General features: G+C 38.6%; 1 protein-coding gene across 3 annotated transcripts in view; it reads left to right on the forward strand.

The window, feature by feature from the left end:
* ZC3H12C (zinc finger CCCH-type containing 12C) overlaps positions 1–17,955 on the forward strand; it is an 82,996-nt gene that overhangs the window by 56,926 nt on the left and 8,115 nt on the right. For all 3 annotated transcript variants that reach the window (XM_064375400.1, XM_021671111.2, XM_021671112.2), the window contains 3 exons: positions 7,843–7,982; positions 13,171–13,405; positions 17,582–17,688. In XM_064375400.1, the coding sequence (XP_064231470.1) occupies positions 7,843–7,982; positions 13,171–13,405; positions 17,582–17,688 (482 nt within the window). The remainder of the gene's footprint in view (positions 1–7,842; positions 7,983–13,170; positions 13,406–17,581; positions 17,689–17,955) is intronic.

The following is a 17,955-nucleotide window of genomic DNA, read 5'->3' on the forward strand; positions in this document are numbered from 1 at the left end:
GTTGAAGACAAAAAAGTAGAATTTATATGCTTTTCCAAGATATTAGTCAATATGAGTAAAGATAAACTTGTTAAAGCTATGAGACAAAGTGAATTTACAGAAAAATGAAAAATTATAATACTGAAAATCTTATGAAGAATATGTTTGTTAAAAGATAATTTGTGTTCATTTAGCTCCCCTAATTTCCAGCTGTCCGGTTCATAAGGAGTTGCATTTGCCTGAAACTGAATAGGCATTTTTGGATAGAAGTAATGAGGTTTCAGTTAACCCAATCTAAAGTATATCGTTTCACAGCTTGGTCTGCAGATTGATTTCATCTTATTATTCAGTATGAGCTCTACAACAAATTACAGAAATTTTAGGGGGACATTACAGTGACTCTAGTAAATCAGCATCTCATCTCCTATGTGGTATTTTAGTCGCTACTGATGTTAGAACACCTCTGTTCTTCAAAATGTGTCCCATAGCATGGAAGATCCCCAGCACATAGGTACTCTTCTAATAAACAAGCACATATTCACCAGCTCAAGTGCCCTGTCTCCCAGAATCTTCCAGATACCCAGAGTACAGAATATGATGCCCCTCAGGTTACACAGCAGGTCCCTTCACAACAAATTAACAGCAGTAAGAAACAAGAGAGAGGCATGTTCCTCCAACAGAGGACCTATTGGCTCAGGAATCTCAGAGGAAAAAGAAAAGGTAGAGATCGTGGAGAGAAATCCATAACTTGTTTTAATGGTCAGGGTAAAACAAGAAAGATGAGTAGAAACTGCAGAATTCATGGCTCTAGTCTCCTTCCACAAGACAGAACAGGAAAAGCTTAAGGCAGGAAAAACAAGCAAACAGATGGGATTCTCCCATTTTCAGTTCTTCCATTATGTCAATTTTGCCCCTAGTTTGTGCCACTTGCCAGTTATTTCCTGTCTGATTTCCCAGGAGGAGAAATCCCTGGAGGGGGTTGTAAGCCTTCATGGCTGGGTTGCATCTCTTGCATCCTCCTCAGTCTCTTCCAGCATCCCTTTTTCCAATGTCCTGGCTTCTTTTTTTTTTTCTTCTTCAGGCTGGAGTACAGTGGTGCAGTCTCTGCTCACTGCAACCTCCGCCTCCTGGGTTCAAGCAATTCTCCTGCCTCATCCTCCTGAGTAGCTGGGACTACAGGTTCATGCCACCACGCCTGGCTAATTTTTTATATTTTTAGTAGAAATGGCATTTCACCGTGCTAGCCAGGATGGTCTCAATATCCTGACCTCGTGATCCTCCTGCCTCAGCCTCGCAAAGTGCTGGGATTATGGGCATGAGCCACCATGCATGGCCTCCTGGCTTCTTATAGTAGTGACTTATTGACTTTTCATTAGAGGATCTTCTCTTATTTGTTGGTAGTCCCAGAAAGGGGTTTGCTCCCCTTGTGAACAGTTCTAACTGGGAAGGTTGCACTGCAGTCTTAAGCTTCTTTGTCTTTATCTTTCTACATTTGTTTTCCCCAAAACTGGATTGCTATTGCCAATACCTGAGGAACTTGTCTGTCCTTACCATCACATACCTTTTCTTTTACCTATGCGTGAATTCCCAGTAACAAGGCTGCCATAAAAGTAGAGAAGAATAAGGGTCTATTCTGATCTGCCCTTAAATCCATCCTTGTTAATTTAGAACACTGATGAAAATCAATGGGGACTCACCCAACAGCAGCATTGCAGCTTCTCCCAGGTCACCTCACGGTGGGTTTCTAAGCATGAGAGGAGATAGTCTCCTCTTGTTTGAGGAGACAGTCAGCTTCCTGAGGCCAGGGCACTCCCTTACAAGACGGATTATCATTTGCCTCGATCATGCCTGTTCCATTAGTCAAGCAAAGTCAGCCAGAGCAACTCTATGCAGCAGCCTGGGTGCCTCCTCACACTCAGGGCTATAGACTGGAAATGTGCCACAGAGCTCTTTGGCAAATGTTTCCAGATCTTTTCAGAGCCCTGGGAAATAACTCTTTTTAAGATGAGTACCATCAGCTAGGGAAAAGGTCATATGCACTCCTACCATATCTGATGTACCTGGCAGTCCCAGATCACTAAAAAGGCATTTGGGTCACTGGAGCTGCAAAAGGGCAGGGCTGATTTTCTTCACATTGAGATTAAAAAATAAGTTGGTTCAATGAGAACACATGGCCACAGGGAAGGGAACATCACACACCAGGGCCTGTCGGCGGGTCGGGGGAAGAGGAGGAAGAGCATCAGGACAAATACCTAATGCACATAGGCCTTAAAACCTAGGTGACGGGTTGGTAGGTGCAGCAAACCACCATGGCACATGTATACCTGTGTAATAAACCTGCACGTTCAACCCATGTATCCCAGAACTTTAAGTAAATTAAAAAAAAAAAAAGAAAAGAAAAAATAAGTTGGTTTGTATGGCGCTGTAGTGTCAGTCTCATTTTGCTGTTTGGTATCCTAACTCCTTTTGCCTCCCCTCATCCAAGTTACCAAGGCAACCACTTGCCAACCTAATACCGTAATTCTAGAACAGTCTCTTATCCAGGTTCTCAGAATCCTTATTCCTTCTTCTTCATCGTTTCTGCCCCTCTAGCTATGTTTTGCATGTTCAGTTTAGGGAAGTTTTGAAGATGGAATCCATATTAGAATATTCTAATAAGGCTGGCAGTTTTTCCCCTTCCAAGGGGAAGTTATCTCCAGATCCTGTAGTCATTGGGAATCATCCATCCATCCAGAAGGTCTTTGCCCCACTCTTCTAGGTCCTAGACAGAGGCAAGAAGTAAAAAAAAGCAGAAAGAGCAATAGCAGAGAGGGGTTGAGAACCTGGAGAAAGAGAAAGGAGTTTCAGTTAATCTCTTCCTCCAGTTTTGTTTGTTTGTTTGTTTGTTTTGGAGACAGAGTCAGGCTGGAGTGCAGTGGCACGATCTTGGCTCACTGCAACCTCCATCTCCCGGGTTCAGGTGATTCCCCTGCCTCAGCCTCCTGAGTAGCTGGGACTACAGGTGTGCGCCACCGCACCCGGCTAAATTTTTGTTTTAGTAGAGATGTAGTTTCAACATGGGTCAGGATGGTCTCAATCTCCTGACCTTGTGATTCGCCCGCCTCAGCCTCCCAAAGTGATGGGATTACAGGCGTGAGCCACTGCACCCGGCCCTTCCTTCAGTTTCTTAATTCATTCTTTATGGCTGCCCACTTCGTTCCTTCTTTCATTTCCTGAGATCCAGAGATACCAATAATCCTTTTGAGTGGGAGTTTTCTGAGAATTCCTGTAAATACATCAATTTGTTTGCTTTAAATGAGCCTTCTTTTGACCACTACAGAGCAGGATTTTTATAAGTATACTTATGCCAAATATGAAAGAATAAAATAAGCCTTTTATTTTTTAAGAAAGAGACCTACTGACAACATTCTAGGCATCTCATATTTTTCTACTGTTAAAGCCAGTGATGAATCAAATGGGACCTTTAATGAGTTACCCATTTTGCTCAATTGTAACTCACAATTTGCAGGGACGCTTTGGAATTTTCCCTGGGAACTGAATCCCACTCACCCAAAGTAGTCAGAGGGAGACTTTTTAGCAAATATTCAGAGTTCTTACCTAATCACCTGTGACCACAAATCCTCCAACAAATTCACCCAGCAAAAGGACTCACTTGAAGTATAACAGTCATCCTTATTGCCAAATTGTTGGGGTAAAAAAGTAATCAAGGCCCAAAGGAATATGCTAATTCATAAATACAGAATTAACTGATTTTGTTACTGAGCAGAAAAACCCTGCATCCATGCAGCTAGCCCGTAAGTGGCTATAGAGCTATGGTCGAATGTTCTCTGTGTGTATGGAATTAAAGCTATGGTCCTTTTTTAGTAAACAGTCAACAGATAGTTCATTTGCATCAGTAACTACATGGCACTTACTCTGACATCCTGTTTTTCATAATACTTTCTCTGGCTCACTCTGATTTCGTAATTCTTTATCAGTACCTCCTCCAGTTATCCCTTATATTGTATCTAGCACATAGGATGAGTCACACCCTTCAAGGTTAGATTAAGTTCAGTCTCCCGAAACCTCTCCTAGTGTGACAAGTCTCATCTGCAGGTTTGAGCCACCAGGTAACTGTCTGCTCAGGCTTAAATTATTATACTATGAATGATTCTGGATCTTGCTGCCTGACATGGACTTCCAAGACAACAGCAGCCCTTCTAGGGATTTCTTGGTTAGCATTCATTTTGGAGGCTGATCAGGGGTATATTGGCTAGGAAAGTCCTGGTAACTTAGGGATCCACCCTGCTCATCCCCACTCACCTGCCTTTCCCGCCTCGTGTAAAAGATAAGAACAGTAGCTTGCCCCCAAATGCCATCTAAGGCTGGAAGGAGGATGAAAGGCAGTTGCCAATTGTATTGAATCTAATTTCAAGTTCCTGTGGGGTTTTACTGTACCTGGATGCAGAGCTACTGTGTTTTAGAGAAAGCACGCCTTCAACTCTATAGAAGTATTGCCAAATTGCTCTCCCAAATAGTTATGCCAATTTACACTCCCACCTGTGATGTATGAGTTCCTACTTTCACACATTCTTGGCAACATCTGGTGTTTGCAGACTTTATTTTTACCAATCTGATGGGTGTGAAATAGTGTCTCATTTTGGCTTTAATTTGCATTTCTTTACTATTGAACATCTTTTCCTGTGTTCATTGGTCATTTGGGTTTCCTCTTCTGTGAATTGATTGTTCATATATTTTGCATTAAGAAACAACTGGCTACCTCTTTTAATATATGAGTACTTTATATTCTGAGTCCTAACCTTTTGATTGGTTTTATATGTTGCAAATCTCTTCTCCAAAGCTATGACCTGTTTTTTAATTATGGAGTCTTTTGTGTAAAGAAATTCTATGTGCTCTAATATATCTATTTTCCTTAATAGCATATGTTTCTCTGTCTTGTTTAAGAAGTATTTTCTTATCCTGATGTGAATGTCTCTGGTAATTTCTTCTAAAAGTCTTATAATTTTTATATTTAAATATTTGATCTGTCAACAATGTATTTTTTGTATATGGTGTGAGATTAAAATGCAGTTTCATTTTTTCCATAGGAATAACTAGTTGCCCTGGTACCATTTGCTAAGTAGTTCATCTTCTCCCCATTGATTTGTAATGCACCTTATTGTTGGCCTTTTATTTTTCCATATTAATTTTAAGATTAGGTTCTCAAGTTTTGTGAAAAAAACCTTTGGAGAATTTCATTGGAATTGCAACATACAGATAAATTTGAAAATATTTGCCATCTTTATTAATTCTTACTGCCCATAAAAATAGTGTGTTGTTCTTTTATTTACGTCCTCCCTTATGCCCTTTAATATAGGTTTTCAATTTTCATTTTATCTATAAAGCTCTTGCGTGTCTTCTTTTTTTTTTTAAAGATTTGGATGGCTTTTATTACATTACAAATGGGATCTTTTTAAATTAAAATTGTAAATTGGTTTTGCTGCTATAGCAACACTAATTTTTTAACAAGGACATTATATCTGCAATGTAATAACATATTGTGGTAAAATCATGTATTGTATATAAGTTTCCATATGGTTTTTTAAACATTTTTTTCTCCTTAGTTTTGTGCAGAATTTGTATATGTCCATTAGATTAAGCTTGTAATTGATTATTCCAGTCATCTGTATCCTTATTAAATGTCTGCTGCTGCTTCTGTCAAGTAGTATGATTGTGGATTTTTTCATTTCTTCTAGTAATACTGTGATCTTTTGCATTACCAATATGGAGACTGAGTTTAGAATGACTACAGCATCCTATAAATTGTTCCCTTTTTACTATTACATAGTAACTTTTCTGCTCCTAATAATGGTTTTTACCTTAAAATATATTCTTTTTCTGGTATTCATAGAGCTATGCCAGTTTTCTTTTGGTTCATGGTATGCCTCACTGCAAATAACAGAAAACTTGACTACAGTTTCTTAAACACATGGAAGATTATGTTTTTCTCAACAAGATGGAGATATTTACCATTAACGATGAGCCTCTTTTCATCCTCATTCTTGTTTTTTCCCTGTGAGTCTTTGTGGGCAATGAGGATAAAGAAAGCAACCTTTATTATCAGAATTGCATAGTACAGTATCCTGTTTTAACATCTACAGAATCTTTATCCCGTAATTGTAAATGGTTTGCTGTTTGCATGCATCTTATGAAAGTAAATTATTTAATTAATTAGATAGAATGTTCTATTTCTAGAATGAGTAGACGTGACACTTACCCTTACCAAATGAAATTACCAGGAAGAAATGTTTATGCAGCCCTGTCATTAGGGCCAGAAGCAATTAAATGCTCAACTGTAGGTAAACCAAGTATCATTAGTTTACTAGCAAAGCTTAATACAGTAGATTTTAGACAAGATCTGGTTCATTTAGGATGGTGTGGCCATAGACATAATGCAATAGATTTCAAAGCATTAATGCAAAGTGAAAATATAGTAAGGTTTTAGTTGTCTGACTTTTTGTGTCTAGGAATACTTGGTACATGTGCTCTCTCTAGAGATACCATTTTCTACAGTTTTTCAGAAGACTGATTTAAATTTCAGTATTTTCCATGAAACCTAACATCACTTTGTACCTTTTGCTGGGGCATTCACCAGGCTATCAGGTAACCCTTCTTACCTAGAAAATGACCTCAAAATCTCCCTTTCCTTATCCCATTCTCTGAAACTTCCATTGTATCTGATTTCCTGTCTAATCTTGCCCTGGACTATTAGGACAGGACTGTGGAACATGTATTGTCTCTGTTTGTGTTTGGAGCCTTCAACATCCACAAAGCAAGTTATTCTACTTCTTTTTTGTACAAAAAATGATTAGCCATATGTTAGTTGGTTCTAGTGTTTCCCAGGGAACCCTAGAACACAATATGCCTAATGTTTAGTTTATGCTAAAAGTTAATAAAGCATTTACCTACATTATTTCATTCAGCCCTCTTTAGTCCTAAGAAGAAAAAAAATCTCCATTATAGATAACAAATGGAGCCTTCACACTATAAAAGAACATAATTATTGCATTCAAAGCAGGAGACTTTTTCTTCAAAAACATTGGAATAAGTATTATTTTTTAATTATTAGGTTAAAGTGTACAAGCAGGACCTGGTGCTAGATAAATACTTACTGAATGACTACACTTAGTTGTGCATTTTCTTTTCGGCACTAAGGCTGCTAATCCAATTTTGAATGCCCTTTTGTCATTATTAATCCTGTCCAACACAATATAGTTGAACAGAAACTAGGTGTCTTTTCACTGCGGTATACGCAAAGTGTTTCTTCTATGAGATTAAGCATCGTGAACATGTTTTTCCTTTCAGTGAGTGTGTAGTATGTTGTTTTACATTGGTCACCTAATAAAGTTTGTACGTGATTCAGTCATTGAGTATTGAAATATACACTAAGAACTCTTGAGAAAGAAAAGTTTTTAGAAACTCGTCTAAGTATTCAGTTCTACTGTTTTTATAGATTTTTTTTCTGTATGAATTCTTGACATTTGACTGAAATTCTTCTTGATGTGGTTGAAGGGGGCCCTTTCTGTTTTCTTTATTCTGATCAAAAACAGCTTGTGTCTTTCTGACTAGTTAACCTTTATAACTTTACCTTTGAAAACTCATTTTCTTTCTTCTCTGGAAAATAATTATTCCAATTTTTTTTTCTCACAGATCTTGATTTTCAACTAGTTATCTTGATGTGTCTCTGAGCTATAAACTCCCATTTTAAATCTGGCATTTCTTATTACTGTTGTAATTTTGTAATCATTTCTGTTTACAAACTTGAATTAATTTACTTGAATTTAGATTTCGTTGTGTTTTAAGTGTTCTGTAATAATCTTTCAGCCATGGAAACAAAGAAGTATTTTCCTGCAGAGGAATAAAATTGGCAGTGGATTGGTTTTTGGAAAGAGGCCACAAAGATATTACAGTTTTTGTTCCTGCTTGGAGGAAAGAGCAATCCCGACCTGATGCTCTCATTACAGGTAGGCATATTCCAGGCAGCTGCTTGTTCCTAGCTTTCCTATAATTTCTGTGCAGGTGTCTGGCACTGTCAGGTATCCTAATCCATCTCATTCATGTAAGAGGGAGTCTCGCGATGTCACCCAGGAATGGGGTACAGTGGCGTGATCTTGGCTCACTGCAGTCTCTGCCTCCTGGACTCTTGTCCAGGAGTAGCTGGGATTACAGGCATGCACCACCACACCCAGCTAATTTTTGTATTTTTAGTAGAGACAAGGTTTCACCATGTTGGCCATGCTGGTCTCAAACTCCAGACCTCAACTGATCTGCCTACCTCGGCCTCCCACAGTGCTGGGATTATAGGCATGAGCCACTGCCCTGTCCTGTTTTTGACTTTGAAAACTATCTGATTTTATTAATAAAACATTAATCATTGCTACATAAGCCAGTTTTTTTTTTTCTTTTGTGGAAACTCTGACTTCAAATTTTTTTAAATTCTGACCTTTAGAGAGATGCCAGGAGTCACAAGACCTGAATCCAAATTCTGGCTTTGCCATTCACTAGCTATGAAGACTTTGAGCCACACAGTGAACCCTTTTGGACCCCAATTTTTTCATGTGCTATTATGACATTAGACTAGGTGGCGGTCAGATTCTAATGACAACAGTTCAAAAAAGACATGTAAGACCCTAAAGTGTGCTTCAGTCCAGTCAAAAGAAATGTATTTTGCATTATTTTATAGTTTTAAAATGTATGAGTTTCAGGCAATGATGTCTTCTGTAACTTACTTATTGTTCTTGAGCATTTCACTCAATTTCAGTGATTCACAATCAACATCCAGCCTTTCTTGTCCTTCTCTCCACATCCAATATTGACGCAAACTGGGGCACCTGGATAAAAAAAACTGTAAAACGTTTTAAATCAAAAACAAATAAAGAGACCACCTACCATATATCCAAAGGAGATGATCAAGACTTAATTTTTGGCCGGGTGTGGTGGTTCATCCTTATAATCCCAGCACATTGGGAGGCTGAGGCAGGCAGATCACTTGAGCGCAGTAGTTTGAGACCATCCTGGGCAACATGGTGAAACCCTGTTTCTACCAAAAATACAAAAAATTAGCCAGGTGTGGTGGCACGCACTGTGGTCCCAGCTACCTGGAAGGCTGAAGGGGGAGAATTGCTTAAGCCCAGGAGGTAGAAGTTGCAGTAAGTTGAGATTGCACCACTGCACTCCAGACTGGGTGACACAGTAAGACCCCATCTAAGAAAAAAATAAGACTTAATTTTTATGTATAATTACTACATCATTGTTAAATTAACACAAGAATGAATAGGCAAGTAATGTTGGAATCCAAAGCATGGACTCAGACCCTAGCCTATGTATGAATGTAAAGCAGAGAAATCTTCATTCTATCAGTGGCACCAAATATTGGCTAACCCTTTGGAAAAAGTATACTTGTTTAGACCCTTATCTCACACCATATAATAATAAATTTCAGGTGGTTGAAAACTTAATTGTCAAAAATCAAACCATCAAAGACCACAAGAATTTTCTAAATTTCAAACTTTTAGAAGAAATCACAAAGGGAAAGAAATTAAATTATATCAAAAGTAAAGCTCCAGCATTTTGAGAAACTTTCTTAAAAATGATAATTGACCAGTTGCTTGAGGAAAAAAATGCAACAAAGCAAAGAATCATGTCCTTAATATAAAAAGCTTATACAGATTGATTTTTTAAGAAAACAGAACTTCTCTCTAGTATATAAGCAGCAAAAGGCTAGGAATAGACAACTCCCAGAATACAAGCACCAAATAAGAAGGAAAAAAAAGTTCAGCCTCATTGGTAATTAAATAAATACAAATCTAAATAATGTTATTGTTTACCCAACAAATTAGCAGAAACAGCTGGACCCAGTGGTTCACGCCTGTAGTCCCAGCACTTTGAGAGGCAAGGCGGATGGATCACTTGAGGTCAGAATTCAAGGCCAGCCTGGCCAACATGGCAAAACCTTCTCTCACTAAAAACACAAAAAATTAGCTGGGCCTGGTGGCAGGCACATGTAATCCCAGCTATTAGGGAGACTGAGACATGAGAATTGGTTGAACTCAGGAGGTGGAGGTTGCAGTGAGCCGAGATGTACCACCACACTCCAGCATGGACAACAGAGCAAGACTCCATCTCAAAAAAAAAAAAAAAAAATTGGCCGAAATTTAAAAACTGATAGCACTCAGTCCCCTGAAGCAGTTACTCATAGGCTGCTGTGGAAATTTTTACAACCTGTCAAGAAAGTAGTTGGTCTTAAAATGTTAATACTCTTGGGTCTACTAGTTCCCCTTCCAAGAATAAGTTCCAAGAAAATAAGCACAAGTATAGACAAATATTTATGACCAAAGACATCCCATGTAATGTTATTATTTAGAATAGAAAAATAAGTGTTCATTCGTTGGAAGAATGGTTCAATATTAGGTTGCATCAATATGATAGAATATGCATTAGAATATTCAGGTAGAATTTTTATGTTCTTTTACGTAAAAGGCAGATTTTATTATTGTGTGTCTGTGTACACAGACAGGCATACATATATATACATATATTAACAATGGAAAGAACAAAATGCACAGAAAATGACGAGAAGGAAATATACCAAACTGTTAGCAGCAGTTGCCTCTGAGTTGCAACTTTGTGAGGTCTTTATTTCTCCCTGCTTCTTAGTACTTGTCCTTACCTTTCTAATTTTCTACACGGAACTTATAATATTTTGATAATAGGGGAAGGGGTAAAGTAAACTAAAAAAAGAAAAACAATATTTAAGCATGTAAATAACTTTAAAGCTTCTTGAACATGAAAGAAATACGAAAGCAAGAAGAGAAAATGATAGTATATTGTGTGAAGCGTGGCTAAGTTTAGTTTTAAAAATACCAGCATGCCCGTCCCTGGAACACATCAGATGCAGATTGCTTTGTAAAATGCCAAACTAATGTCAGAGGCTTTTAGGTATTATAACCCCAGAGTAATAATTCTCTTGACTAAAACCCTCAACCAAAATTGAGTAGCCCAGTACTCTTTCACTGCACCAAAAAACGACACTTGATAAAAAATATTTTTAAGTTGTCAGCATCGTAGATTCAGATTAGCACTTTTGCCAGTCTTCATTTATCGAATATTTAATAAGCACTAGCTATGTGTAAGTGCTGTGCTAAGAACTAGAAATTCAGTTAACTTACCAGTTTTATTGAACCCATTTTACTTAGGTCAGGATTATTTATGTCATCCTAATTAGTATCCTTCCAACCTCTTTAGCAATTAAAGAAATATAAATTAAGCAAGATGATGACTGTTAGGCCACTGAACTTAATCTACAACTCACTTTGGTGAGGCTAAAGACATGACGTAGATGAGTAAACATCCTCATAACTGATAAAGTACCACAGATTACTCATGACATAAGACAATGAATGGACTGAAAGCCTTCAGAGTATATAGGTTTAAGTAGCTCATTTATTCATTCCACAGACGTTCATTAAAAATCTACCAATGTGCCTCATGGGCTGGGTGCTGATGGATACGAAGATCAATGATACATGGCACCTGCCCTCAAAATGTTTATCAAGGGAGTAACACAAAACTATAATGTGACAACTCCTATAGTTGAGAAGTAGTGAGCTTTTTTTAACAAAAAATCATGACATCTGTGGGTTTGTGCCCTGCACTCTGAACCAGAATTTACAATGGTAGGAAAACGGGAGACAGAGGAGTAAAAGTAGGAGGAAAGGATGGTTGAAAAGAATTTTTATCATTGATCAACATATGAACTCCAGTACCCTTTTTTTAGTCACAAAACAAGTCAATAGAGTTACAAAATGCTATAAGAGTGTGCCAACCAGCCGGGCACAGTGGCTCGCTCCTGTAATCCCAGCACTTTGGGAGGCTGAGGCAGGTGGATCACCTGAGGTTAGGAGTTGGAGACCAGCCTGGCCAACATGGTGAAACCCCGTTTCTACTGAAAATACAAAAATTAGCTGGGCATGGTGACGGGTGCCTGTAATTGTAGGTACTCAGGAGGCTGAGGCACGAGAATCACTTCAACCCAGGAGGCGGAGGTTGCAGTGAGCTGAGATCGCACCACTGCACTCCAGCCTGGGTGATAGAGCGAGACTCAGTCACCAAAAAAAAAAAAAAAAGAGTATGCCAACCACAGACAAAATAAGCATCCCTCTACCTGGCCTTTTCTAATCAACAGATGTTTTCTCCACATAATCACTTCTTATCTTTTACTTAGTCTGCTCCCCACCAGAATGCTGGCATTCATTACCATGTTTCACAGAAAGGTCATGGAGCATATCATAGCCTAACACCACTTCTGACCTCACCGCCTCCTCTCTTTTTGAACTTTCTGCATTTAAAGATATTTCCTCGTCTGGGCACGGTGGTTCATGCCTGTAATCCCAGCACTGTGGGAGGCTGAGGCAGGTGGATCATCTGAGGTCAGGAGTTCAAGACCAGCCTGGCCAACATGGTGAAACCCCGTCTCTACAAAAATTAGCTGGGCGTGGTGGCGCGTACCTGTAATCCCAGCTACTCAGGAGGCTGAGGCAGGAGAATTGCATGAACCCAGGAGGAGAAGGTTGCAGTGAGCTGAGATCACACCATTGCACTCCTCAACCTGGGTGACAGAGCAAGACTCCGTCAAAAGAAAAAAGAAGCTTTTTCCCTTTGCTGCTTTGACAATTTCTACTTCCTTTCATACTTTCCCACTAGTTAGAAGAAAATAACTACAAATACTCAAACAAACTTGGGAGGAAAAATGTGTTGCTCACACCTGAACCCCACACCCCATACAGCTGCTTTGTTAGAATGGCGTTAAAGTAGGAACGTGGAAGAAGCTGTGTCCATAGTGGTCGTGCTGATGACTCCAGCTCTTAAGCAAAAGCTTCACCTAATGACAGTCAGAATTTGCCCAATCATGTTTCAGTTTTACGCTGTTCATCTTTTTTCAATTATGTTTAAAGCCTTTATTATTAGAATTTCTGAAGGAAAAATACTATTGAGAGTTAGAAATTACGCTGTATCTACAAATTAAATCATAATCCCTAATTAAAGGATTACATATATACAGCTCATGTTATAAAATTTCACACTGTATGAAAGTTGCCGTGTGTGTTATACGTGTATTTAATTTCTGAAATCCCACGCTTATTATTCTTGCAGATCAGGAAATTTTACGTAAATTAGAGAAGGAGAAAATCCTGGTGTTCACGCCATCCCGGCGAGTCCAGGGGAGGCGAGTGGTGTGCTACGATGACAGGTTCATCGTGAAGCTGGCTTTTGAGTCGGATGGTATCATTGTGTCCAATGATAACTACAGGGATTTGGCTAATGAGAAACCAGAATGGAAGAAGTTCATAGATGAACGATTATTAATGTATTCATTTGTCAATGACAAGTAAGTAAAACCTTTTACTTGCCAATGATACTGCGTCCATGAAAATATAACTATCCCTGGCAGCTGCTACAGAATTCTCTTTTTGCCACTGACGAGACCTCAAACGGGTTTCTAACAACTGATCTCCCCACCGTTCCTCAGTGGGAGTCGGGAAAACTGCAGAATCGTTGCCGCAGGAGGCCCGGTGTGAGTGGCAGGCCCACCTTTCCCTGTAAATCACTCAGAGAACACCTGAGGCAGAGGAAGTCTTCTAAGACTGTCTGAAGAACCTGAGGAAACTGGCATAGGGGGATTCTCATCTTCACCCTCAAAGAATTGCCTTAAAATCAATGTAGAGCAGTGATAGCTTACTAAATAAGCCATGCTTGGATTAACGACAGGGATACGTTCTGAGAAATTCATCCTCAGGCGATTTCATCATTGGTGTGAACATCATAGAGTGTACTTACACAAGCATAGCTGGTACAGCCTACTACACACCTAGGCGATGCGGTACATACAACCTTTTGCTCCCAGGCTACCAACCTGTGTAGCATGCTACTGTACTGAATACTGTAGGCAATTTTAATACAATGGTAAGATGTGTTTGTGTATCTAAAGATATCTAAACACTGAAAAGATATATATACCATAAAATATGGTATAAAAGATTTCTAAATGATACGCCTGTGTAGGGCTGGGACATTACCATAAGCTACCATAGACTTTATAAACACTATATACTTAGGCTATACCAAATTTTTTTTTTTTTTTGAGACAGAATTTCACTGTTGTTACCCAGACTGGAGTGCAATGGTGCGATCTCAGCTCACCACAACCTCCGCCTCCTGGGTTCAAGCAATTCTCCTGCCTCAGCCTCCCGAGTAGCTGGGACTACAGGTGCGCGCCACCATGCCCAGCTAATTTTTAGAGACAGGGTTTCACCTTGTTGACCAGGATGGTCTCGATCTCTTGACCTCGTGATCCACTTGCCTTGGCCTCCCAAAGTGTTGGGATTATAGGCGTGAGCCACTGCGCCCGGTCTAAGCTATACCAAATTTATCAAAAAATACTTTTTTTCAATAATATATTAGCCTTGGCTTATAACTTTTTTACTATTAATATATAAACTTCTTAGTATTTAAAACGTTTTTCTCTTTTGTAATAACACTTAAAACACATTGTACAACTGTACAAAAATATTTTCTTTATATCCTTATTCTATAAACTTTTCTGTTTTTATTTTTTCTTTATTTTAAACTTTTTGTTAAGAACTAAGACACAAACACATTATCCTAGGCCTACACAGGGTCAGGATCATCAAAATCACTGTCTTCCGCCTCCACATATCGTTCCCCGGAAGTCTTCTGGGGCAATGCAATGCGTGGAGCTGTCGTCTCCTATGATAACAATGCCTCTTGAAATACTTCTGAAGGAACTGCACGAAGCTGTTTTACAGTTAACATATTTTTAGACATAGAAGGAATACACTCTAAAATAGAAACGAAAAGTATGATATAGTAACTACATAAACCAGTAACATACTGGGTTTTTGTTTTGTTTTGTTTTGTTTTGTTTTGTTTTTGTTTTTCAAGATGGAGTCTTGCTCTGTCGCCCAGGCTAGAGTGCAGTGGTGCGATCTCAGCTCACTGCAGCCTCCACCTCCCAGGTTCAAGCAATTCTCCTGCCTCAGCCTCCTGAGTAGCTGGAATTACAGGCATGCCCCACCACACCTGGCTAATTTTCGTTTTTTTAGTAGAGATGAGGTTTCACCATGTTGGCCAAGCTGGGGTCTGCCTGCCTTGACCTCTCAAAGTGCTGGGATTACAGGCATGGGCCACCACACACGGCCAGTAACACTGTTGTTTATCAAGTATTATGTAGTGTCCATAATAGTACATGCTACACTTTTATACAACCAGGGGCACAGTAGCTTTGTTGTACCAGCATCAGCATGATCACAAACACACAAGTAGTACATTGTGCTATTATGTTACCGGCAACTTTTCAGCTCCACCATTATATATGCAGTCCATTGTTGACCAAGATGTTATGCATTGCATGGCTGTATATAAATTTTTTAAGTTCTTACACTAATGTAAGACTCTGGTCATGATCAGAACCTAAAAGTTGATAGGCCAGGTGCAGTGCCTCACACCTGTAATCCCAACACTTTAGGAGGCCGAGGCTGATGGATCACATGAGGTCAGGAGTTCGAGACCAGCCTGGCCAACATGGTGAAACCCCATTTCTACTAAAAATACAAAAATTTGCCTGGTGTGATAGTGCAGACCTGTAATCCCAGCTATTTGGGAGGCTGAGGCAGGAGAATTGCTTGAACCCAGGAGACACAGGTAACCATGAGCCAAGATCGTGCCACTGCACTTGAGCCTGGATGATGGAGCAAGACTCTTTCTCAAAAAAAAAAAAAAAAAAGTAAAAGTTGATGAATAAACAAATGGCATCAACAATCATGTCTCATGAAAAGTAAATATATTTATAAATATGTAGAAAAAGTTCACCTCTTGCTAATCAAAAGTGCAAACTGAATGTAAAAAGAATATTTTTCTCATTTAATTCACAAAAATAGTTTTGTGTGTATGTTGTGCTATTAAAGATGCACTGATATATTATTTAATACAGGTTCACAGAAGCCTCAAAAATATTGTATTCTGTCAACCTAAAAATCTCATTTCTTGGAATATATAATGAAGAATAAATAAAGACCAGATATGTTCATTTCTGTGTTATTTATAATTGCAAGAATTAAAGGGCAACTAAATGTACAATAGAGAAAACAATCAAATTATGATACATCTTCTACTGGAATAGTATTCAGCTCTTCAGAGTTATTATGAAAAAAAGAATTATTCCAAGCACAGTGGCTCACGCCTATAATCCTAGCACTTTGAGAGGCTAAGGTGGATGGATCACCCGAGGTCAGGAGTTTGACACCAGCCTGGCCAACATGGTGAAACCCCATCTCTACTAAAAATACAAAAAACATTAGCCGGGTATAGTGGTGGGCGCCTGTAATCCTAGCTACTTGGGAGACTAAGGCAGGAGAATTGCAGAAACCTGGGGGGTGGAGGTTGCAGTGAGCCAAGATCATGCCACTTCACTCTAGCCTGGGCAAAACAGTGAAACTCTGTGTCAAAAGGAAATCTGTGTTTGATTAAAGCCATGTAAAAATGATGTGTGCACAATGAAAATGACTTAAATCTGACACAGCAGAGACATGGAGAGTAATTGTATTGAGATTGTGGGATTGAGTGACTTTGTCTTCTATTTTGTAACATGTAATGTTACCATATTGTTTGTAATAATAAACACTGTATTTGCTAAGTGTTACTACTAAGCCATGTTGACACTCCTGTAAGTGTTCATACATTATTTCCATTATTCACATTTTATAGGTAAATACTTGAGTATAAGTTCAAATGCTGATACAATGAGTAGCAGAATTCTTCAAGCATAACTTCATTATTCATGTCATAAATTCTCTTCTTTATTAGTCCATCCAAAATAGTAAGTTTAGTTCCTTAGCATTTTTCTATCTCAGCTGAGAAGCGAATTCAAATAGGGGAAGAGAATAGATCAGAATTAGATATAATTGAACTTGACTATGCCATGCAACATTGGATAAAAATCACTTAATTTACCTAAACCTAAATTAGAAAAGTTTACGATTCTGTAAAATGGAGCAAATACTTCATAGGATCGTGGTTAGGATGCCATGGCGTAGTGTGTCAAGTGCCTGGAACTAACCAGTGTTTGGTAAGTTCATACCTTCCCCTTGTGTTCTAGCCCTCTCCCTTCTCAGCTGCTCCGCCTCGCCCCACCTGCAGCAATCCACTTCACAGGGCCTATGTTGATTAAACTCTCCTAAAGTGTCACAGGAATCACTTTCTAAAACCCTTACAATATCCCAAGACTGAGATGAAGGAAGAATTAATAGGACATGCTCAACTCAAAACTTACTTGAAATAAATACAATCTCAGCTTGAAACAGTTTAATTTTCATTAAGAAATGAGAACCTCATGTGCTGATTTTTTTAACTCTGTAAACACTGAATCAAAACACTTGGATTAAAATTTCAAAAAAAAATTCTTATAGTGAACAAATCTTTGTACTCTTTTCAGAATTAAATTATCAGCCTCCTACTTAGGTGTCGTTTTTTACTATCTCCATGACAGGTTCATGCCCCCTGATGACCCTCTTGGCAGACATGGCCCCAGTCTGGATAATTTTCTGAGGAAGAAACCTATTGTTCCTGAACACAAAAAGCAGCCTTGTCCATATGGTAACTTTCTTGATGAATATTGAGTACATGCCTTTAGAACACAATATTTTGTTAAACTTTTGTTAATAAAAATAAACACTTAAAATTTTGGATGGCATAATATGTGGTTCTTTGGATTCCAATTAAATTTCAGAAAATGTCTTAGCCATGAAAAATAATTATTTTTACCTGTTTGGATTCAATATAAATGCATTTCCTTATATTAAAACATGGCTCATAAAACGCTGTTAATTCTACATGAAGTTAAGTGAAGAAAAATTTAAGAGT

This window comes from Aotus nancymaae, unplaced genomic scaffold (genome assembly GCF_030222135.1).
Source record: "Aotus nancymaae isolate 86718 unplaced genomic scaffold, 86718_ANA_hifiasm-v0.15.2.pri h1tg000012l, whole genome shotgun sequence".
In the NCBI taxonomy this organism is placed as follows: Eukaryota; Metazoa; Chordata; class Mammalia; order Primates; family Aotidae; genus Aotus; species Aotus nancymaae.